This window comes from Dasypus novemcinctus, chromosome 19, assembly GCF_030445035.2.
Source record: "Dasypus novemcinctus isolate mDasNov1 chromosome 19, mDasNov1.1.hap2, whole genome shotgun sequence".
NCBI classification, from domain to species: Eukaryota; Metazoa; Chordata; class Mammalia; order Cingulata; family Dasypodidae; genus Dasypus; species Dasypus novemcinctus.
In genome coordinates this window covers 40,146,812-40,168,204 of record NC_080691.1, presented here as the reverse complement: position 1 = coordinate 40,168,204, position 21,393 = coordinate 40,146,812, and the positions used below count along the sequence as shown (strand labels likewise).

At 59.8% G+C, this 21,393-nt stretch overlaps 2 protein-coding genes across 4 annotated transcripts; one reads left to right on the top strand and one right to left on the bottom strand.

The window, feature by feature from the left end:
* Window positions 1-589: 589 nt before the first annotated feature.
* PLA2G3 (phospholipase A2 group III) lies at window positions 590-7,176 on the top strand. The gene is made up of 8 exons (XM_004449776.3): window positions 590-739; window positions 835-1,699; window positions 2,595-2,727; window positions 2,973-3,107; window positions 3,363-3,661; window positions 4,268-4,397; window positions 4,510-4,626; window positions 5,651-7,176. The coding sequence occupies exons 2-8, from the start codon at window positions 1,186-1,188 to the stop codon at window positions 5,862-5,864; spliced, it is 1,542 nt and encodes a 513-aa protein (XP_004449833.1). The 5' UTR covers window positions 590-739; window positions 835-1,185; the 3' UTR covers window positions 5,865-7,176.
* Window positions 7,177-7,465: 289 nt separating this feature from the next.
* Window positions 7,466-16,358, bottom strand: INPP5J (inositol polyphosphate-5-phosphatase J). 3 transcript variants are annotated; one of them, XM_058281677.2, is made up of 13 exons: window positions 16,161-16,358; window positions 13,389-14,560; window positions 12,909-13,022; window positions 12,691-12,799; window positions 12,439-12,555; window positions 12,025-12,200; window positions 11,610-11,721; window positions 11,321-11,430; window positions 10,989-11,172; window positions 8,855-8,992; window positions 8,617-8,694; window positions 8,425-8,529; window positions 7,466-8,241 (listed from the first exon to the last, which is right to left on the bottom strand). In XM_058281677.2, exons 1-13 carry the CDS (start codon window positions 16,263-16,265, stop codon window positions 7,738-7,740), a joined length of 3,024 nt encoding a protein of 1,007 aa, XP_058137660.1. In that variant the 5' UTR covers window positions 16,266-16,358; the 3' UTR covers window positions 7,466-7,737. The 3 variants fall into 3 exon arrangements, with proteins under 3 accessions (XP_058137660.1, XP_058137661.1, XP_058137662.1); XM_058281678.2 differs by having other exon boundaries at window positions 13,389-14,020; window positions 16,161-16,349; XM_058281679.2 differs by lacking the exon at window positions 13,389-14,560 and having other exon boundaries at window positions 16,161-16,242.
* Window positions 16,359-21,393: the final 5,035 nt, after the last annotated feature.

The window sequence follows — 21,393 nt, the reverse complement described above, 5'->3', positions numbered from 1 at the left end:
GATGTTGGAGAAGAAGGAGGTTGGCAGGCAGATGGACGGACAGACAAGTCACGGCCCTGGCCAGCTCTGATCTCCCAGCCATGCGTCCTAGGGGCTCCACACCCAGCCTCTAGCCCCTCCCCAGCTGGGGCCTGACTATGCTACGAAGTTTCCTCACTCTGGCTGAGCCTCAATTGCATCACCTGCACCCTGGGTGTAACTGTCCCAGTTTCACCGATGGCTTTGGGATACGGGAGCAAGTGCTGGGTGCTGCCCACTGCTAGTGGTGGGACCCCTCTTTCTTAGGAGAAACATGATGCCCCCGAGGTGGTTACTGCCCAGGGATGGAGGCAGCTGCAGACCCAGGCCCCTGAGCCATCCTCTCCTCCTCTGAGGACCTGGGTCCTTCCAGGTTGAGAGCATCAGCCCCACCCATGGTGCTCTCCAGGGGTGCTCCAGCCGCGTCTCCACAACCAATCAGACCAGCAGGACTGCTCCTGGGCCAGACTGGTGCTCAGAGGCCCGGGAAGCAGGAGCCCTGGGGCCGCTGCCCCTGGAGGTGTGCCAAGGGCTTTTCTAAGAACCAGAAACAGGAGGGAGGGGGGAGGGAGGGAGTATTCCCGGTGGCCAAGGACTGGGCGCTGCTTTCCCAGAAGCCCTGGGAGCTCCAAGGGCGGTGGCCACAGAGTCCCAGATCTGCCCTCTCCTCCTGCACCCAGTCCTGGCTGCTGTCCCATGGCCCCCTGCCAGCCTGAAGGAGGTGGGTGCAGGGGCCACTACCCCGGGGGTGGGGGGAGTGAGGACGGGTGCTGGGGGCCTCCTCCAAGCTGCTGAACCCTCTTCTCTTCCCCTCAGAGATGGAGACCCCTCCTGGCCCCTGCCCCCCAGGGCCCAGGGCTTCGGTTCCCACAGTCCCCATCTGGGTGGGGCTGGCAGCAGGTGACTGGATGGCGCTGAGGAGGGCAGGGTGACTGGGGGCGGGGGCCCCCGGCGTGTGCCCTCCTCGGCCAATCAGAGGCCTGCCGGGCCGGTGGATTCGGTTACAAGCCCAAGATCACCCGATACTCAAGCCGCCTTCCTCCTCCTCCCGCAGCCCCATTCATTGGCCCCGCCGCACCGGCCTGGCGGGCACCGCTTCCGCTCCGGCCGCCTCGCGGGCCCAGGCATCCCGGGGGGCTTTGTCTGACCGGGCAGGGCCAGGACGGAATGGGGGTTCTGACGGAGTTGCTGGGGGTGCTGGGCTTCCTGGGAGCGGCTCTGGGGGGCTCCCCTGCCTTCCGCTGGGACAGCACCTCCTGTCACTTGGCACTGCCCACAGCTGGCGGTCCCCTGAGTTCCCTGAGCTTCCTGGGCCAGGCTGCCCAGGGGCTGGCCCTGTTCCATGCCCTCTGGGATGGGCACGGGGGGCTCCAGGCTTGTACCTGGCAGGATGAGCCCGAACTCACAGCAGCCTTCGGGGCCCTCTGCGCCCATGAGATCACCCGGGGCTCCTTCACCCACACCCCTGGGCCGGAGCTGCAGAGAGCCCTAACCACCCTGCAGAGCCAGGGGGAGGCCTGCCGAGGGCCTGCGGAGAGCACTGCAGGGGCCAGGGAAAAGCGAGCAGCAGGGAAGGATGGAGCACCCGGCGGAGGGCACCGGAGAGTCAAGAGAGGCTGGACCATGCCCGGCACGCTGTGGTGTGGATTCGGGGACTCTGCTGGGAACTCCTCAGAGCTGGGTGAGCCACATGAGCCACGGGGATCCGAGCTGGGGGACTGGAGTGGGGAGTGCAGGCTGTGTGTCCTCAAGGAAGTCACTTAACCATTCTGAACTTCAATTTCCTTATCTGTAAACTGGGGGTGATGATTCACCTCGAGGCCACAGATGGGGAAGGTCCTACTCAAACCCACAGAGTCCTCATTAATCATATCCCGAGGGGGGCGCTGGGGTGGCTCCAGGGTCCACTGAGCCAAAGCCACTACCCAAGAGGAGGCTTTACGGGCTCCCATCCTGCCCCCTGGTGGAGGCCCAGCAGAGCCGGCATTGAGACCCAGACGCCTGGGTTCAAATCCCAGCTCAGGCCATCAAAGCCGGGCAAGCCGCTTCCCCTCACCTGGGGAATGGAGATGATGCCTCCTGCACAGGGCAGCTGTGAGCTTAGGGACGGGACCTGCCTGGCACATGGCAGGTGCTCAGGAAAGAAGGCCTTTCCTCGGATGGTGTCGCCCCAGGATGACCCTTTTTCACTCTTGGCACAGCAGTCCATGCAGTTGGGTGGATGGTCGGGGGTGGGACTTGGCACTTCCGAGTCGGAGTGGGGGGCTGGCATCCTGGCAACGCATCACTGTGCCAGCAAGGAAGGTGACACCCTGCCTGTTGGCCAATTCAATCACATGCGCTTTCCCACCTTCGGAGTTTTCCTTGGGCTTGTGAGTTCAGGAACTCTGGGACTCTCTTCAAGGGGAAACTGTGAGAGTCCCCCAGAGGGAGGGCGGCCGGCCTGAGGTGACCCAGGGCGCTTGCATCAGGGCTGGGGTGCACACCAGGTGCCTGCTCTCCTGAGATCAGGTGGGCATCGCTGGCGGGGGGTGCCCGGGGCCCCGCTGAGCTGGTGCCCCCTCTCCTCTCTGCAGGCATCTTCCAGGGCCCCGATCTCTGCTGTCGGGAGCACGACCTCTGCCCCCAGAACATCTCGCCCTTCCAGTACAGCTACGGCATCCGAAACTTCCGATTCCACACCATCTCCCACTGCGACTGTGACGTCAGGTAGCGAGGGCAGGGAAGGCCAGGGGCTTGGGGTGGCAAGGAGTTGCCCAGGTCCCCAGAGTGCCCGGACTCTGGAATTCCAGAGGCTCCTAACGCATTGGCCAGCCCAAACCCACTGTGCAGGTGGGAAAGCTGAGGCCGGAGAGGAGAAGGGGCCTTTGGACGCCGAATCACCGGTTGGTAGCGGCAGGGTGGGGGAGATGCCAGGCGGCCCTCTCTGGTCACTGAGTACCGGCTCCGGACAGATTCCAGCAATGTCTGCGGGACCAGCGCGACTCCATCTCCGATCTCGTGGGCGTGGCCTTTTTCAACGTGGTGGAGGTGCCCTGCTTCGTGCTGGAGGAGCAGGAGGCCTGCGTGGCCTGGTACTGGTGGGGCGGGTACGTGCCTGCTCCCCTTGGGTCCCTTCCCGGCCAGAGAGGGAGCCCAGGCTCCAAGCTTGTCTGTCCGTCCTCCAGGGAATGATGCCATGTCCTGCCTGTCCTCCGTTCAGGGAGGGCCCAAGACCCCAGACCCTCCCTGAGTGCCCCCCACAGCCCAGGGGGGTGGGGAATGGGCCTGGCAGAGTCTTGGTAGTGGATCCTGGAAGTAGGGGAGATTCCGGTCACCATTTGCCGCCAACTGTCACCCCCCAGCTGTAGGACGTATGGATCGGTGCCCCTTGCCCGCCTCCAGCCCAGGATCCTCTACAACGCCACCTGGAGACCCCCGACCACCCCCGGGGCTCCCACTTCCCAGAGCCTGGCCCCCACCGGGCCCCGACGAAAGCAGCACTCTCGGAAGCGGCCGCGACAGCGGGAAGGTCCCGAGCTCCCCAGCAAAGCCAAGGCCACGGCCCTCCCGGCCCCCGAGGCCTCCCCCAGGCTTGTAGTGGCTCCCACAGCCCAGCCGGAGGTCCCCCACCCAGGCCTCCAGGGGCCACAAAAGTCTCAGGGTGAGCTCAGGAGTTAACGTGGAGGCTCCTGGTGTGAGGGGGTGGCTCTGCATCTGTGTCTAAGTTTCGGGGGGCGGGTTGCCTCCTTTCCTGCTCCAAGCTCCTCCTAGATCTTCCCACCTCTCCCATCAAATCACGCTGCTGTCAAAGGGATTTTTGTAAGCCAAACTTGATCAGGACTATCCGTGCTAAGCGCCCGCCATGGCACCCCATTATCCTGGCCAGTGACGTCCCAACACCCGGGGCCCCCCGGTCCTGGCCCTGCAGACCTTCCTCCCACTCGGCACTCCAGTCCCATCAACACTGTTTCCCACCTCTGGGCCTTTGCACACGTGGTTCCTGCTGCCGGGACCACCCTCCCCGCCCACCCCTCGGCCTCATTAGCTGCCTGTGCCTCCAGGAAGCCTTTCCGGCCACACTCAGCATCCTGGGCTCTCCATGAATTCCCACGAGTGCAGCATTCCCAGAACACGAAGGGCACGAGACCTAGATGTGTGTGGGGGATGGAGCACGCGTGCTGGGGCGGCCCCGGCGTGGCAGTGGGCAATGGTGGAGACTCCCCGGGGGCCTGAGCTCTCCTCATCACCACGCTCACCACCCCCCCAGGTGCCCACCGGGCCTGCCGCAGCTTCCGCCGCCTAGACCAGTGCGAGCATCAGATCAGGCCCCAGGAGACCAAGTTCCACCTGCTCAACAGCGCCCACGAGACCCTCTTCCACTGCAACTGCACGCGCCGGTGAGGCTGGCTCGGACCCTCGGGGTGGGGGGTGCCTACCTGCTCCAGGCACTGGGAAGGGTCCCCCGGCCAGTGAGGACCTGCCCCGGCCTGAGCCTGCCTCTGCCCTCAGTCTGGCACGCTTCTGGAGGCTCCGAGGCCCACCGGCGGGTGCCGAATCGCTTGGGGAGCTGCTGGGCGTGAGCTGCTTCAAGCTGGCCCCTCCGCTGGCCTGTGCCGAGGCTGAAAGGTGAGCGACGGCAGGGCCAGGCCAGAGGCTTCTCCCAAGGAGTGGGTCCCCTGTATCCCCTTTGTGTGCCTGGGAACGGGGTCAGGAGGCCTCTGAGCTCCAGTGTCATCACCCCCCTTCCTGCTCAGTGCCCCTGCCACCCAGCTCCAGCTCCACCTCTGCAGATGGCCCGGGTCAGCATCTCAGCTCTTTCATTTACTTCCTGAGTGGCCTTGCCAAGTTGATTCACCTTTCCGGGCTCCACTTCCTTATCTGTGAAATGGTTGTAGGAGCCAAGGGGTATGACGTATGCATGACGCACTTAACCCAACACCTTCCTGGCACATAGTGAGTGACACACTTGCTTCACTCTTCCTCCTACCCCGCAATGTCTTTTGCTTTTTTTTTTTTTTAAGATTTATTTTATTTGTTTTTCACCTCTTCCCTGCCCCCACCCCGTTGTCTGCTCTCTTGTGTCCATTTGCTGTGTGTTCTTCTGTGTCCGCTTGCAAGAACACGTTCCCAGCGGTACCGGGAATCTGTGTCTCATTTTGTTATGTCATCTTGATACGTCAGCTCTCTGTGTGTGCGGCATCACTCCTGGGAGGGCTGTGCTTTTTTCGGCGAAGTGGCTTTTCTTGTGGGGCACACTCCTTGGGTGTGGGGCTCCCCTACATGGGCGACACCCCTGCATGCAGCAGCACTGCAGGTGGGCCAGCTTCCCACATGGACCAGGAGGCCCTGGATTTGAACCCTGGACCTCCTATATGGTAGGCAGATGATGTATCAGTTGAGCCACATCTGCTTTCCCCACAATGTCCTTTGGATTCCCATTCTCAAAGCCTGCCCCTTGTTACCTAGCTCATTGCTCACAAGTGAGGAGACTGATGACCAGACCGCCCCAGGGTCTATTCTGCCCCCCTCCCCAGGTGTGTCTCACCCCTCCCTGCCTTGCAGGTGACCCCAGCCCACCCCTGCTCCTCTCTGCAGAGCAGGGGGCTCTCGGCCAGCCCTGACTGCCTGCTCCACACCTCTCTCCCCACAGCTGTCCCAGTGACCTTAGAGCCATTAGGGTGTCAGCGCGGCACTTGCGGCGGCTTTGGCGGAGGCGACCTCAGCTCCGGGCTACGGTTCCAGACGAACGGCAGGCGTGGCCTTTGGAGCCCCCAGGGGTCCCCATGTCATTCTACGACCGGTGCCTGCAGCTGACCCAGGCAGCCCGAAAACCCGGTGGGCCACAGAAATCCTGGAGCCCGTGATCTCAATTCCCAGCTCTCCTGGACCTTGTCCCTGGCTTTGCTACCCACTGCGGGGGGGCCTCGGCCTCCTCGCCAAGGGTTAGGCTGAAGCATAGCTGGGGTTCCTGTGGACAGCTGGGAGGCTGGATGGCGGGGTGGTAGCGCCAAGGCCCAAGTGCTGGCCCCGGCTCCTGCCGTGCTGGGTGCCCTTGGGCTGGTAGCACAACCCTCCTGTGCCCACGTGTGGTGTTTAGAAGACTTCCTCTTGGACCTTGCCAGGGAACTTCATGCTCAGATGGAGACAGAGGGCAGGGGTCACTTATTTCAACAGCCAGGATGAAGCTCACCTTGCAGAACGAATCTGTCTCCAGGACCTGCCCAGGGAGCCCCCACACCTGGCTGCTGAAGGGAGGCCTGGAGCAGCGGCTGGGGCATGGCGGGAGCCCACGGAAGTATCTGTGTCCCAATCCAGCATGGGGGGGGGCACTGGGCAGGGGTCTCCCAATGTCCTCCACCCCAGGACCCCCTTCTCGTAAAAGCTTCTGCACTTCCCCCGGGCTGGCCCTACACCTAAATTCCAATCCCTCCCACCCCTCCACTCTGAGCCTTAATTTCCTCCTCTGAGAAAGGGGAGTGTAAGCAGGAGCTACCTACCTCACGGGGTGGTTGAGGGTTAAATGAACCAGTGCATGTAAGAGTGCTTCGTACCTAGTAAACGCTCCCCCCCCCAATACACAGCCAAACTGTGCTAGGGTGTCTGACCTCGAGAGGCTCACGTAACTTTTCGGAGGCCTCAGTTTCCTCACCTGTAAAATCGGTCTAAGAATGGCACTGAGGGGACCGGATGTGGCTCAAGGGGTTGAGCCCTTGCTTCCCACACGGGAGGCCCCAGGTTTGGTCCCCAGTGCCTCCTAAAGACGAAAGTAAACAGGGAAATGGACTTTGGCCCAGTGGTTAGGGCGTCCGTCTACCACATGGGAGTCCGCGGTTCAAGCCCCGGGCCTCCTTGACCTGCGTGGAGCTGGCCCATGCGCAGTGCTGATGCGCGCAAGGAGTGCCCTGCCCCGCAGGGATGTCCCCGCGTAGGGGAGCCCCACGCGCAAGGAGTGCACCCATAAGGAGAGCCGCCCAGCGGGAAGGAGGGAGCAGCCTGCCCAGGAATGGCGCCGCCCACACTTCCCGTGCTGCTGACGACAACGGAAGCGGACAAAGAAACAAGACGCAGCAAAAAGATACAGAAAAACAGACAACCGGGGGAGGGGAGGGGAATTAAAAAAAAAAAAAAAAGACAAAAGTAAACATGCAAATAAATGAAAAAAAACAAAAACAAAAACAACTCAGAGGAGCCGCTGTGGCTCTGTGGTTGAGTGCCGGCTTCCCACATACGAGGTCCCAGGCTCACCAGGTTCAATCCCTGGCCCCGGTACCTCAAAAAAAGAAAGAAAGAAAAGGAATGGCACTGAATCCAGACTGGGGACAGATGAAAGGACATGTGTGTAGAATGTCTATATACAGTACCAGATAAAGGTCAGTTCTCTCATCCCCCTTCCTCTTTAGTCCCTTGCTCTGATGTACCCCCGTCCCCACCCCAGACCGCTAACAAATTAGGAAGGAGGCGGGAGTGAGGTTGGAGAATTTAATTCCTAATGGATGACCTTCAGGACTGGGACATCTGCCAGAGATTCCCTCCACCCCCATCCCAGATGGGGGCCAAGTCAAGCCTTTGCCGATTGTCCCAGTTGAGGTGCTGGGACTGACGTTTTGGGGACCCCAGGTCCCCTCTGGCCAGGACTCGGAGTGGCAAGTTCAGCTTCGGCTGGAGCAGCAGCGGGAGCGAGGCAGGCGGGTGTGTGGAAGACGGGCGCAGAGCGGGGGCCACCTGCCCGCCTGCCCTTCAGGGCCCCAGGCCCCCCTCCTCCAGCCCCTGCCGGCCCTGGGGGCTGGGAGACAGGCTGTCGGGGACCGGGGCCTCCGGCTCAGGGCCCCAGGAGCCACCGCCGGGGTCTACGGTCTCCAGGCGCAAGGCAGGCAGCAGACCCAGGCTTCGAGGCACAGCTGGCGGGAAGGCCCAGGGCCCAGGCAGCGCGGAGGACCCCTCCTCGCCGCTGCCCTGGCCGCTGCCCTCGCCGCCCCTTTTGGGGGCCACCCGAGGCAAGCGGCGGCTCTGGGGCGAGGGGCTGCGGCTGGCACCTCGGCGTTCGCGGGACGACGGCCGCAGGGCGAGGCCGGGGAAACGGGCCAGGCCCGGGCTGCGGCTGCGGTGCCTCTTGGACTTGCCGGGGCTAGGGCTGCGGGACTTGGGGGCAAGCAGCTCCAGGGTGCTGTCATCCTCGTCCTCTGAGCTGGCGCCCGAGCTGTCCGTGGTGCTGCTGGCCGGCTCTGAGGTAGGCAGCGAGATCTGGGGGGCGGGGGGTGGGGTTCGTCAGTCACTGGGGCTCCCCGAGCTGGCCACGGAGGTCTCTTGGACCACTCCCACCCTCCCCCGTGGGGGACCCGGAGAGGTCAGGTTATGTGTCTGAGGTCCCAGAGCTCAAGGCCCTGGAAGAGGGCCTTGGCGCCCCAGACGCCGGTCTGGCCTTACCTGGAAGGGTTCAGTGACGCCGATGAGGATGCTGAGATTGTGGCTGTAATAGCCCAGGATGAAGTCCCCGTGGCCCTTGGGCAGTGACTCCTCACTGAATGTCACCTGGTGGGCCAGGGGATAAAGGCCCCGGTGAGGTTAGGGAGGCAACCGGGACTCCTCTCCTCCCTCCTCCTCCTCCCCTCAAGTTACCTGGTAGTTGCTCCCATCCACGTCCTCGTGTTTGGCCCAGACGTAAGCCACGTAGTCCTTGCAGTGGCGGAAACCCACCTGGGCGAGAGCAGTTGGGGCTGTGACCCCTAAAGCCTGGCCCCAGCAGCCTCCAGGGGCGGCCTCAAACTCTGGACAAGCCCAGTGAGCCCACCCCATTGCCCGCTGCTCCTCCGGCCCCTTCCTTCCCTGAGTCACCAACAGCCCCGGCCCTTCTCACCCGGTACAAGCCGATCCAGTCCCAGGAGCTGCGGGCGAACACGGTCTCCACACGGTACCGCACCACAGCCTGCTCGGGCCGCACCCACTCGTCTGCCACCTCCAGCCGCACCAGGGGGGCGTCGTCCCTGAAGGCAAACTTCCCAGGCAGGGCGGGGGCAAGGGGCGACATCAGGGGCCACCCTCTAAGGTCCCATGTACTTAGGGCTCTTGGGCCTCTCAGAGTCAGTGCAAACTGGCTGAGAGGAAAGGCCTTCGTGGGCACTTGTACAGACTGGGAAACTGAGGTAGACCGCATGGATCTGGGCTCAATGCCAGGCTTCCTGCCTCCCAATCCAATGCTTTCTGCCCACAGCCTCTGTGACGAGCGCAGATGCTCTTATCTAATTCTTGGACTTGTTCCGAAGAGTCAGAGATACTGTTTGTAAAACATCCCATAAAATGCCCAGTATACAGTAGGAGCTCCATAAATGATTGGCTCATATGCTAACAAGGGTAAGCTGGACACCCCTGAGTGGACAAGAGCAGGCCTGGTCCAGGCTCCACCACTAACTTGCTGGTGTGATCTCAGGCAAGCCCCTTGCCTTCCCGAGACTCAGTTTCCCCACCTGCACTACAGGGCCACTAATGCCTTGTCATCAGGCCACGAGGACAAATTAAAACCATGAGTATCCTCTCCTTCAGGGTCACCCCGAGTTGATCAGGGGGCCACCCACGTAGGTGGGGTTGCCGAGGGTGGCAGGCAGCCAGGGTACTGACTCCATTTCTGTCCCTCCCGGAAGGGCTCAAGTGGTGCCCGCCTCAGGCTTTTGTCTGCTTCCCTTGTTTATCTGGTTTTGGGTTTCCCTCCCCGCCATCCTCCTTCCTCGGCCTCTCAGTCAAGCAGCTCCAGAAGAGACCGGCCCATTCTCTCTTCATCCCTGCGTTCTCAAGAGCAGAGCCTGGCCAGGGTGGGCCCTCAGAAATGTCCCCGAGGGCTCACAGGGTTAAACCCCCCGCTGAGCCCAGTTCTGACTGTGTTGCCTCAGGTTAGGGACTTAAGCTCTCTGAGCCTCATTCTCCCCCACCAGGAAAACAGGCAGGAGAATGTTGGCACCTCTGGGTCTACTGAAACGATTAAAGGGGTAACATAGGTAAAATGGCCTCCCCTGGGCCTAACATGTGGTAGGTTCTCGACAGGCAACATTTCACAAGGGACAGAGTCCTGAAGGAGGAGAGAATGACAGGGTGGGGTGCCCAAAAGGAGTGGTTCCCAAGGCCGGGTGCCCGATTAAGGGTTAAACCTCACACCCAAGCCCTTTACCAAAGGTCACGCGAGGCCAGGCACGGGGCAGATTTCCATTCCTACCTGAAAGACATTGGCCAATATCCCACTGACTGATCATGTGACAAAGTCACTAGGGAAAACACTCTCTGGCCTGCAGGGCTCCTCCTTATCAGATCAGGAGAAGCAAAGAGCCCAGAGTTGGGTTTTGGAGATGGAAAGATAGGATCTGCCCACACTGGCTGCTGAGCCTGTGGGTGCATGTGTGCCTCTCTAGGAGCCTCGGTTTCCCCACAGGAAAACAGAAAGTTGGACTAGATGGTCTCTCAGGTCTGGTTGTGACACTTTAGGATTGCCCTTTTCACTTTGGCAACCAGGGACCTCAACCCTAAATACAATGCTAAACTACAGTAACTGTTTAGAGTTTAGCTTTGTATTTTTGATATCTTTCCTCATTTTGCCTATTACCATTTTTTATAGTGCCTGGCATGTGGTAACTAAATAAATAAGTCCTGAATGAATAAATATGCATGGATGCTATGTGGGATTTTTTTTTTTTACTGGTCTTATTATATACATGAATCTTAGCATACGCTGCCCTAATATTTCTCGGAAGGAGCTAGAGAAGACTGGTCAAAAGGCTCTAAGATCAGATTGGCCTGGGTTCAAAGCCTAACTTTTCCTTTTACTAGCTGTGGGACCCTGGGCTCTGAGCAACGACACATCTCTGAGCCTCAGTTTCCTCTTCTGAAAATGGAGAGCACAACTCTATCCCCACCCTGCCAAAGGCAGGGGCAGGGATTACTGGTGGCCGTGGGATGCTGAGCTGGGCCTGAGTATGTCAACGAGAGCAGGTGAGGCCAGGACTCACCTGCAGGACAAACTGGGCGGCCACTGGCTTGTGGTCGCTGACCGTGTACTCCATGTGGCTGCGATAGCTGTGCTGGGTGACCTGGAGCCGGTGGCTCTCGCGTCCCGAGGGGCTGGGACCCCCACCCGGAGCCTTGACCTTCCACAGGATGCGGTCGGTCCAGGCTGGCTTCCGCTTCTTGGCGCTGCAGGGGGGCAGGGGTGGCCCACGTTTCAGGGTCTGGAGGTCCAGGCACAGCCGGCGGCCTCGCCTCCTGCCCCCTTCTCCCCACACCCTTTCCAGTCCAGGAGACCCTCGCCCTCGTCCCCACCTCACCCTAGCAGTGAGCTCACCTGGTATCGTATTTGTTGGTCCCCACGTCAAACTTGAAGGTGGGTGCGAAGTTGAGGGGCCCCTCCTGGAAGCCCTTCAGGATGGGCCAGGTGGTCTTGGCCATGTTGAGCTGTGGGGGGCCAGAAAGACAGAACTAAACAGCAGCCGGGGCAGATCCTTCCCCGACTTCCGGCGCCCCAACCCCAGCCAGGGGGCAGGGCCAGGGAGGACCACGGCCTAGGCTCCGGGAGGGTCCTGGGGGCGCGTTTGCGTGCTCAGGGGTTTGGAGTGCGTGTTGGGATCCCGCACCTGGTCTTTCTCCCAGAGCTGGTGGAGCTGATCGCTGTCGATGGCGAACTTGACAAAATGCAGATCATAGCTCTCGATGCGGAAGTTCAGGTCCCCGAACCAGAAGACGAGGCTGTTGGCGAGTGAGGGTCGGTGGGGGTCCATCGGGGTGGAAGGGCTCAACCCGGGTCCCTTCCGCGCCCCCATTCAACCAGACAGCCCTGCGTTACCACTAAGGAGAGGCGGGTCTGGAGGAGAGTTAGTCCCCGCCCCTCCCCGTCGAACTCTTACCTACCTTCGTGACCCTAGAGGAAGTGTGGGTAGCCCCCCACCCCCCCTGCTCAGGGTCCTCGCTGCAAGTTGGCGGAGAAACTGGCCCCGGAGGCCCCGCCCCTCCCCGCTAGCCCCGCCCCAGGCCCCTCTGCCCGGGCCGTACTCGTGGTCTAGGATGCCGTGCGCGCCGGGCCCCTGGAACTGCTGGAGGCTGAGGATGGTCTGGAAGTTGTCCTTGCGCTGCTCGGCCTTGTCCATGTGCGCCGGCAGGTGGCAGTTCAGGAAGCAGAGCATGTGTCCAAAGGCGGCCAGGCGCACGCTCACTCCGCCCTTGTTGCCCTGGGGAGCCCGGGGGGGCGGATCAGAGGCGGGGCCCAGGCCAGGAGGTGGGCCCCGGGGGCGGAGCGTGGAGGGGACGACCCCCGAAAGGGGGCGAGGCCTGGAAGAACGGGGGGTGGGGGATGACCTGGGTAGGAGTCGTCCAGCCAAGGGGTGAGCGGCGGCTTCTGGAAAGGGACCTGCCTGCGGATGGGCAGGGGGAAGGGGGCTAAACTCTGGCCCCCACGCCCGCGCTTACCCAGTAACCGCCCAGGCCGGTGCGCGTGCAGTCGGTCTGGACGTCCCGCAGGAACGGCAGATGGAAGTACTTGGCGAACAGCAGCAGGATGACGCCCTGCATCCGCACGGTGCTCACCTGTGGCGGGGGAGGCGACGAGCTGGGAACAGGGCACGGCTCCCCCGGCCCGCCCCTGCCTTTCCCGGGACCTTTAAGTCTCCCCTCCATTTCACGGACCCGCCAGGGGGCGCCGGGGGCTGAAGGAGGCGTTACCAGCACGAAGTTGAAGGGCGCCAGGGCGTCCATGAAGAGCTCGCTCCACTGGTCCGTGAAGAGCGCGTCCTTGAGCCGTTGGTTGATCATGGAGTTCACTTCCTGCAGTCTGGGGAGTGGGGGAAGGCCGTCGGGGTGGGGGGCGGCCTAGAGGTCCCTCTTTGGGGAGGAGGCCCGAGGGGACCCCGGGAGGCGGTCCGTGAGCCCCGCCCCCTCACCCTATGGCGATCATGTCGGCGCCGTCGCTGTCATCGCCGCCACCCAGGTGGAGGAGGGACGTGACGTCGTCGGGGGGCATCGCGGTGCCCACGTTCCAGGTGACCACAGTGATCCTGGGGGCGGTGGCATAGGAGGATTACTGCAGGGCATCCCTCTCCTCACTCTCAACCCCTCTCCCACGGGGCTTTCTTTGCAGAAATAAACTGAGGCGGGGTGAGGGTGCGAGCCCACAGAAGGGCCCCCGGGGGACCAGCATCCCGCCTTCCAGACTCTCCCGGGGAGATTCATTGACGCAGGGGTGGGCAAGTCCCTTAGGAGAGGATGCTGTCTTCAGTGGGTCCCAGGGTGGGCCCCAGTTCCCCCAAGGACTGTTCTGCAGGAAGGTAAACTGAGGCAGAGTAGGGCGAGCCACCCTGGAAGAATGGCTAGTCTCAGAGCTCAAGCCCCAAGAACCTTTCTTGAGAGAGGGGCACCCTCACCGGAATCCGGGGTCGCTCTTGCAGGTGGGCTGAGCAGACCAAGAAGAGGACGACGAAGTGGACGTAGAAGGGGAGGTGGTGACCGGCGCTGGGACTTCTCGGGGCTGAAGGCTGGGGCTCAGGTGCCCGCCAGGACCCACACCCTGGGTGCCAGGCCTGGGCAGGGCCATCTCAGGGGCTGGGGGGGCGCCGAGGGAGTGGCTAGGGGAGCGACTGGGGGAGCGGCTGGGAGACCGGGGCGGTTTGGGCAAAGGTGGCACTGTCTGGGCGGAGGGAGCCCCTGGCCTGAAGGTGGGGGACAGCAGTCCAGGGGAACGGGCGCCAGGCTCTGGAGGGCTTTGGCTCACATCCAGGGGCAGGGTCTGGGGTGGCCGGGGCAGGACAGGCTCTTCAGGGCTGCTGTGAGGGGCCTCGGGCCGGGCTCGGAAAGAGGGGGAGAGCCGGGCGTCTGAGGGGGCTTGGGTTGAGGATGGAGAACCTGCAGGATCAGATGCCTGAGCTGGAGGTTGGAGATGCCCCTCCGAAGCAGGGAGAGGTCTAGGGCTAGGGCCAGGGGCATTCCTCTGTCTAGCTGGTGTCCATCCCACAGAGGCCGGGGCTGATGTCACAGATGCTGGAGTCGGGGTCTGTCCCTGAGAGGGCAACAGAGTCGGACTGGGCACGGAGGAGGGCTGGGAGGGGGGCGACAGGGGCTGCTCTTCAGAAGCCAGGGCCAGGCTCAGGCCCGAAGCTGCCAGTGCCGGCTTGGGTCCCACGGAGGCGGGTGGCACCTGCTTCTGGTCCTTGAAAGCCGGAGCCAGACTGGGCCCCAGAGTGGCTGGGGGAGACCTCGGCCCAGCTGAGGCCGACATCACCAGCTGCCCCAGGGATGTTGGAGCCAGGACGGAGCCTGAGGTGGCTGGGGGAGGCTTTGGCCCCGCCGAGGCCGACATCACCAGCTGGCCCACGGATGTCGGAGCCAGGCTGGAGCTGCGGCGGGCTGGAGCTGTTTTCTGACCCCCAGGAGTGGACAGTGGAGCCAGGATGGGTCGGGGAGACGCCAGAGCCAGCCTCAGCCCCTCTGAGGAAGGTGACATAGCTGCTCGTGGCCCCACAGGTGCCAGAGCCAACCTTGGTTCCGAGGGTAATGGGGTAGCAATTTCCTTCACCGGGAGCCGAAAACTTGAGTCCACCTTGCAGAGGACAAGTCAAAGACTCAGGGTGACCCTGGTCAGGAGGTTGGGCCCCACCTTCCAGAGAGTCCCAGGCAGACCCCTTCTAGCTAAGAAAGACACGTTTCCAAGGAAATCCTTACTACCAGCTCATCTCAATCCATTCTGCTGCAGGTCAGTTCCTCTCTTAGAAACCCCTTGCACAGGTGGGGACACTAAGATGCCTACAGGGGAAGCAGATGAGGGAGAGTATGAGCTTGAACCCATGGGCTCTCCTAGCCTTTCTTGCTGGCATCCACTTTCTGCCCACCTTAGAGTGCTGGGTGGCTGCAGCCAGCTCTCCTGGGCATCCCTCCCACTGCAGACCCTGCTGACTTCACCCCAGGTCTGCCCACTCTGGACACATGGGGTCCAGCCTGTTAAATCCCCTTCCCTTCTTCCACGGCGCCCAGGAACTCTCAGGTTCCCCCAAAACCTCCCCAATCCCCCGGCCACAGCCCTCCCTGTCCTTCCTACCCATTCCCAGAGCTCCATGCAGGGGCAAGAGCCCGGAGCTGGAATGGCCATGCAGATTCCACGTCCAGCTTCTGTGTGACCTGAGGCAAGCCCCTCTCTGCCCAGGGCCTCAGTTTCTCTCTCTGTACAATGAAGGGGCTGAGTGAAGGGTCCTTGGTCACACCATATCCTGGGGAATGTTCGCCTCAGATTCAGTGCATTTGTGAGCCCAGCGTTTGCTAGGACTCCCAACGAGCCCCATGGAATAGTCCATTCTCACCGAGTGTGAATGAATCTAACATTTAGAGTGAGTTGTCCTGGCACCTCTTTGGGCCCAAGTTTGTTTTCTCTTACCCCCTCACCCTCTCTCCCACCTGTGAGGACGGACATATCCTTTTAGGTCTGGCAAGTGCTAGGGGGTGAGGGGAGAGCAGGGCCCTGTGTGGACCTCCTCTCACCTCCGCATCTGTCTCCTGTCTCTGCTGTCCCCTGTCTCCAAAAGACAGGATGAAGCATCCTTTCCCAAGGAGGGCAGAAGGTCTACATTCACCCTGGAGTTGCCCTATCCCTGCCTCCAGAGACGCAGTTTTGATTGTGTCCCATGTCCTTCTCGGTTCAGAGAACCTGACACTGCCTCCACCTCCCTCCTCAAACTCAGCTCTTTGAGGCTGCATTTTGGGCATCTTCCTTGGCTCTAAGTGCCCCACTGTGTGTTTCCCCCCACACTGCCACCTCCAGCACTAACAACTTAGACATCCCAGATGTCACAGTTCTAGTCTTCAGGGACAAGCCCCCTCATTTTGTAGTGGCTCAGAGAAGACAAGCAACTTGGCCAAGGTCACACAGCAAAACTGGAGCAGAGTTGGGTTCCGGGTAGCACAGTCCACAGCTCCCCTGGGGGCCTCTGGAGATGGCTAACTCCATCTCTCTGAGTGTCCTGTTATTGCCCCCACCCCCCGCCAGTCCCCAGGTTACTCTCTTTGCCCAGCACCTACCTGGTGGTCAGAGGCGAGTACCAACCCCTCTGCCCAGGGCACCAGGGTGCCTGCAGTGGTGGTGGTGTTGGTGGGGGGGGGGCGTGGGCCCAGGGATGGGGAATGGGGGGCCTGGGTTCTAGGGGTCTTACCTTGGAGGGTGCCCCAATTTGAGAAACCTCTTGGGGCATGGGCAGGGGACCCAGGCCAGCCCGGGTCCCTGACCTCCTGCTGCCTCTGCTACTCTGGCCCTCCATGTCTGCAGCCCCCGGCAGCAGCCCGGGCTCCCTCAGGCTCTGGCTCCAGCTCCTCCGCTGCTCCCGGGAACCAGTGATGTCATCAGCCACTTCAACCTGCTGAGAATTTAAAGGCACAGGCTCCCACTTCCCAACTAGGAGGTGGCGAGGGCAAGGTGGCCTCCCCCTGGTGGACCCCTTGGGCTGGCTATTCAGACTGGAATGGCCTTGGGGATGGGGTGTGCTCACCAGTTTGCCCTCACCCTCCTTCCTGTAGGCTTGGCCCGCCCTTGCTCTTGGGGGAGGGACCTTGACACACCTGCGGGTGAGGTAAAGACAGGTGGCTCAGAGGTCGGTACCCTCTCCAGGGCTTCAGGGACACCCGAGGCCCTGCCCTGAGCCTGTAACTTTCCTGAGTCCCTGCCAGCTCAGGGTTTGCCTTGGCCCCCACCCTTGCCCCATTTTCAAGCCCTGGTGCCCCCCCACCCTCGCCTCTGCTCTGTTCCTCATATCTCCCATTCCAGGGCCAGACACTCAGGCTCCAGCCACCGAGCCCTTTCCCTTCTCAACCTCAGCAGCACTGGCCTCTCCTCTTCTTGCAGACACCTCGTCTCCATCAGATGTCCTCACAGTCGGCCCTGTCCCTGTCCAGCTCCTCTCAGCATTCCCTTTTTCAGTGCTCACTGGGCATGATTTCAGTGGGGGGAATACACAGGTCTGGAGAGGGAGCTGAGCTTGTTCAAGGTCACCCAGCAAATGGGGAGCTCTCCTGAGTCTCAGTGAGAAAAGGGAGTTTCCGCAGTGAGTGACCCAAGACCAGCATGAGCCAATTGGATTATTTGGGGAAGGGCACTGGGGTGGAAAAAGGGCCCAGCAGTGGGGGAACAAACTGGCAGGAAGAACAAAAACAGGCTCAGGGTCTTGTACCCAACAGGACTAGGGGAATGTTGTTGAATGAATGAATGAGAAGAGTGAATGCGTCACTCAAGGGTCAGACTTGGTTAGGGATATATAGCTGTGGGCCCTTCCCTCTACTCCTATCTGCTAAGCAGTCCTGAAACCCCAGTTCTTCCGGGAATGCTTAGAGAAGAGCAATGTTGACCAGTTTAGGCAGAAAATGTCCAAAGTTCTGTGCCTAAAACTCCCAGTTGGTCAGCAGTCACCTCTACATCCTCATGAGTCTGTGTGGTCCCCTCCATTGAAGGTCATGGACAGATGCCTTCCCCTCCTCTCCTGAATAGACTTCCCACCTCTGCTTAACTGTCTTAGAGTCTAATCCGTGTGTCTAAGCCAGCATCTCCATGAGGCTGAAATCTGCAGGGGCAGGGACCCAGGTCATACTGGGGCCTTGGGGTAGAAATATCTGTGGATGGTGATGGTGGAGGTGATGATGTCTGATGGCGCTGATGACGTAGGTAATTAGGACTGGGGACGTGGGGGCTTCCAGTGGCGGTTGGAGGTGGAAGAGGAGATGGTGCTGGCCATGGTGGAGGTGATAACAAGGGTGTGGGTTATGGTGAAGGTGGAGGTGGTAGAATGAAGGGGTGGTAGTGATGGTGTTGATGGTGGTAGTGGAGGAGAGGTGACAGAAGAGATGGTGAGGGTAGAGTTGGTTGTGGAGTTGCAGGTGAAGGGGTGGTAGTGGTGAAGGGAGGAGGTGAGAATGGACGTGGTGGTGGTGAGAGGGTCACCAGAGAGGGAAGGAAACTTTGAGTTCACCCTATCTAGACCTCTGACTCCTATTTTACAGATAAGGAAACTGAGGTCCCCAAGAGGACTGGACTTCTGATGCAATTCTGGATGGGTTAGGGGGACAGACCCAGGCCCCTGGCACCAGTCCCAGGGCTCAGTCATCTGGGATCAGGACAGAGGCATCAATGCCCTTTGGAAGCAAAGCAAATTCCATGCAAATTAGCATGCAAAGGGCTCCTCCACCCCAGCAGGGAGAACCAGGATTTTCCATAATGCCCCCTCCCTGAGCTTAGACCCTGCAGGGGACATTGTTTCTGGCCCCGCTACTGACTTACTTGGGCAAGTGACTCAGAGTCCTATTTGTGTAAGGGAGATAAAAACAGTAGATAGCTCCAAAGATTGTTGTGAAGACTAAACAAGATAATGTGTGTGAGATGGTTAGCACAGAGCCTAGCACAGTCGAAATCTCTGGAAAGGCAGCTGCTACTGTACACTATCATCATCACCGTCACCATCATTACCCAGCCTGCCCATTTGATGGATGCCAAAACTGAGGCCCGGAGTGTTCGCATGTGTGCATGCCTGGAAGCAAGGCCAAGGGGCTCTGAGACCCAGGCCCGGCCTTGCCAGGGGAAGGGGGCGGAGGGGTGCACCCCGACTGAGAAGGGAGTGGTTGGGAGCTATATTTGAGCTCCTCGTGTGATGACTAAGAAGGCTGATAACAGGCTCTGGGGCTCAGGGCGGCAGGCTGGGGGCAGCTGCCAAAGAGAGCCGCCCCCCTGGAGATGGCTGTCTCCAGAGGTCCCTCCTGGCTCCCTCCCTACCCTCACTCTGAGGGGTGGGGTGCCAAGGCAGAGAGTACAGCTCGCCCAGCCCCTCTTAGAAATTCTCAGTGCCATCCTTCCGACTATTTGGGGCAGAGAAAGGAAGACAGAGCTGATGGTTGGAATAGATTGTCTCAATTACTCTCTGTCGGGGCCCCGTGAGGTTGGAAATAAGATCTCCATTTGACAGAGAAAGACACTGAGACCCAGGGATTGCATAGCCAGTAGAGGACAGAGCATGAGTTCCCAGGCAGGTAATGGGTACTTCTCCCCCAGACAGAGAAAGTGGCTGTTGAAACCCTTCTTTGAAGGAGAGCCCGTGTTGCCAAATCAAAAAGAGAAGAAATATCCCAGGAGGCAGAGGGAGCAGCAGATGTAAAGACATGGAGTGTGGAAGGTTCCGGCTGTGAAGGGATGCAAAATTTGGATGCGTGCCCCCCTGGCCCTTTTAGCTCAGTAAATGTACCATGAGCAGGGAATAGGAGAGAAGACTTTCTCCTTCCTCATTTTTTAAAAAGACTTATTTATCTTTTACATTATTTATTTTAATTACTTATTTTAATTCATCCCCCACCCCTCCCCCAGATGGTTGTCATCCATCTGCTCATTGCTTGCTCGTCCTTTTCCAGGAGGCACTGGCAACCGAACCGGGACCTCCGACATGGGAGGCGAATGCGAACGGCTGGAGCCACATCCGCTCCCCACTTCCTCTTTCCTCCTCCACTTCCTCGGCCTGCTTCCCAGGGACTCCTTAGGATGCTAATCCTACCGTGTCCCCAAGTCCATCATGAGGGAGTCAAGCTTGGTGGCCACCTTGTGGGAAATGCCTCGAGGTATAGAGGGTAATACGGGGTACTGTGGGAAGGTGGAAGTGGTAAGCATCGGTGAGGGCTTCCCGAGAAGGAGGTATTCAGGGCACAGAGGAGCATTCTTCCTTCCAAGTCTCCACCCCATGGTTCACTATTAGTAACAAATACTCCATGTTGTATCTCTGGCCCCTCATTCCCAGCCTCTGGGGCAGGTATCATCCTCACTCCCCATTCTGTCCCCTAGGAAATGGGCTCAAGGAGAAGGAGTGACTTTCCCAAGGTCACACAGCTGGAGCAGGGCTCAGGCATCCCTCCTCTCTCTTCTCAGCTCCCCCTCCTCCCAGGCAGCCCGGCACCCGCTGTCAGCTGCTCTGAAGTGAGCAGCTATTTTTATTCTAGTGCGAGGGGATCTCGGGCAGCAGCGCCATGTAGGTTAGAAGGCTCTAGGACATCCGGCTTCAGCAAGCAAGAGGAGACTTACCAAAGAGACTGGGGTCAAGCACGATTGGTAGGGGGCTCTCATTTCTTGCAGGCAGACCTGCCCAGGGCTCCCATGTCACCAGAAACTTCTTTACTGGGCTCAGAACAGAGCATGGAGTCAGACTAAGTCCTAGTCATGGCTTTAATCCTAGGTCAATTAAGCCCTAATATTGATGTTGACTAGGTCCTGACTCCATGCCCAGATGGGGCTGTACTCCACTTCTAGATTGAACTCTGACTCTAGTCACATACTGAGCCCTGATCTGAGCCTGATTAAGGCTGATCCCAGTTTGAGACCTTGGTTCTGGACCCAGTCTGAGGAATGATCCTTGCCTAAGACCGAGCCCTAGTCAGGGGTTGAACTCTAACCCCAGTCCAGACTAATCCTTGATCTCAGACTGAGCTCCAAGTCTAGTCATTGACTGAGCCCTTATCCCAGACTGAACCTTGACCCTGGATCATGTACTGAACTCCAAGTCTGGTCACACTGCTGAGCCCTGACTGCAGACTGGGCCCTAATCCTATACCCTGAGCCCAGTCATTCACTGAGCCCTCATACTGGTCACAAGTGACCCTTGATTCTGGTCACAGACTGAGCCCCTGACCCAGTTATTACTGAGCTCTGACTCCAATCCCAGACTTAGCTCCAAATCTGGCTTTAGGTAAGGGCTAACCCTGACCCTGTCTGAGACTACCCCATCACAGACTAAGCCCCAACTCCAGTCCCACCAGAGGAAGGCTGCTGGCCTAGATGACAAGATGCCCTAGAAGAGGCATGGATTACCAGCAGAGGCCTGCTCTGGGAGCTCCAGGGCCTCCCTTGGCTGCTGATGCCAGAATGTTCCCGGTACTGTTGTGGGCATTGTCACCACTGCCAGTTCTACTGGCTGGTTGGTCAAACCCTCAGCAACCCAGCCTGTGGCCCCTCTAGGCACAGCATCCTGGTTAATGCGATGTAAGTGGTTTGGTGGCATCTGTCCAAAAAAGCAGCATGGGCCCACAGGGCACTGGGGTTTGGCTCTGTCAGCAGAAAAACCGCAGGCTCCATGGGTGTCTCGCTTTGGCCACTCTGGGCCCTTCCTGGGGAAGGAATGGGGTAAAGGGAACCACACAGATACGTCCCATTATTTTTGCAAATAAGTTTAGTCTTTGTGCTTATTACAGACAACACACACAAAAATTGTAAAAAAGAAAAAAATTCACCTATAATTTTGTCCACTAAGAATTGACCATTGTTGATGTTCTGGGATGTTTCCTTCTAGATTTTTTTTTTTTTGTCCAGGCAAATTTATTTATATTTACCTATTTTACCAAATTGGCTGGCTTCTGCATTGCCTCCACCTC

Excerpts from the sequence above, each read along its gene's own strand:
- PLA2G3 (XM_004449776.3), top strand. The coding sequence starts at position 1,186 with ATGGGGGTTCTGACGGAGTTGCTGGGGGTGCTGGGCTTCCTGGGAGCG. Across the intron at positions 3,662-4,267 it reads GGGGCCACAAAAGTCTCAGG|GTGCCCACCGGGCCTGCCGC; the intron begins GTGAGCTCAGGA and ends CCACCCCCCCAG. Across the intron at positions 4,398-4,509 it reads CACTGCAACTGCACGCGCCG|TCTGGCACGCTTCTGGAGGC; the intron begins GTGAGGCTGGCT and ends CTCTGCCCTCAG.
- INPP5J (XM_058281677.2), bottom strand. The coding sequence starts at position 16,265 with ATGGAGGGCCAGAGTAGCAGAGGCAGCAGGAGGTCAGGGACCCGGGCT. Across the intron at positions 11,722-12,024 it reads CACGGCATCCTAGACCACGA|CCTCGTCTTCTGGTTCGGGG; the intron begins GTACGGCCCGGG and ends ACTCGCCAACAG. Across the intron at positions 8,993-10,988 it reads CCGCCCAGTTTGTCCTGCAG|TTTGCCTTCAGGGACGACGC; the intron begins GTGAGTCCTGGC and ends CTGCCTGGGAAG.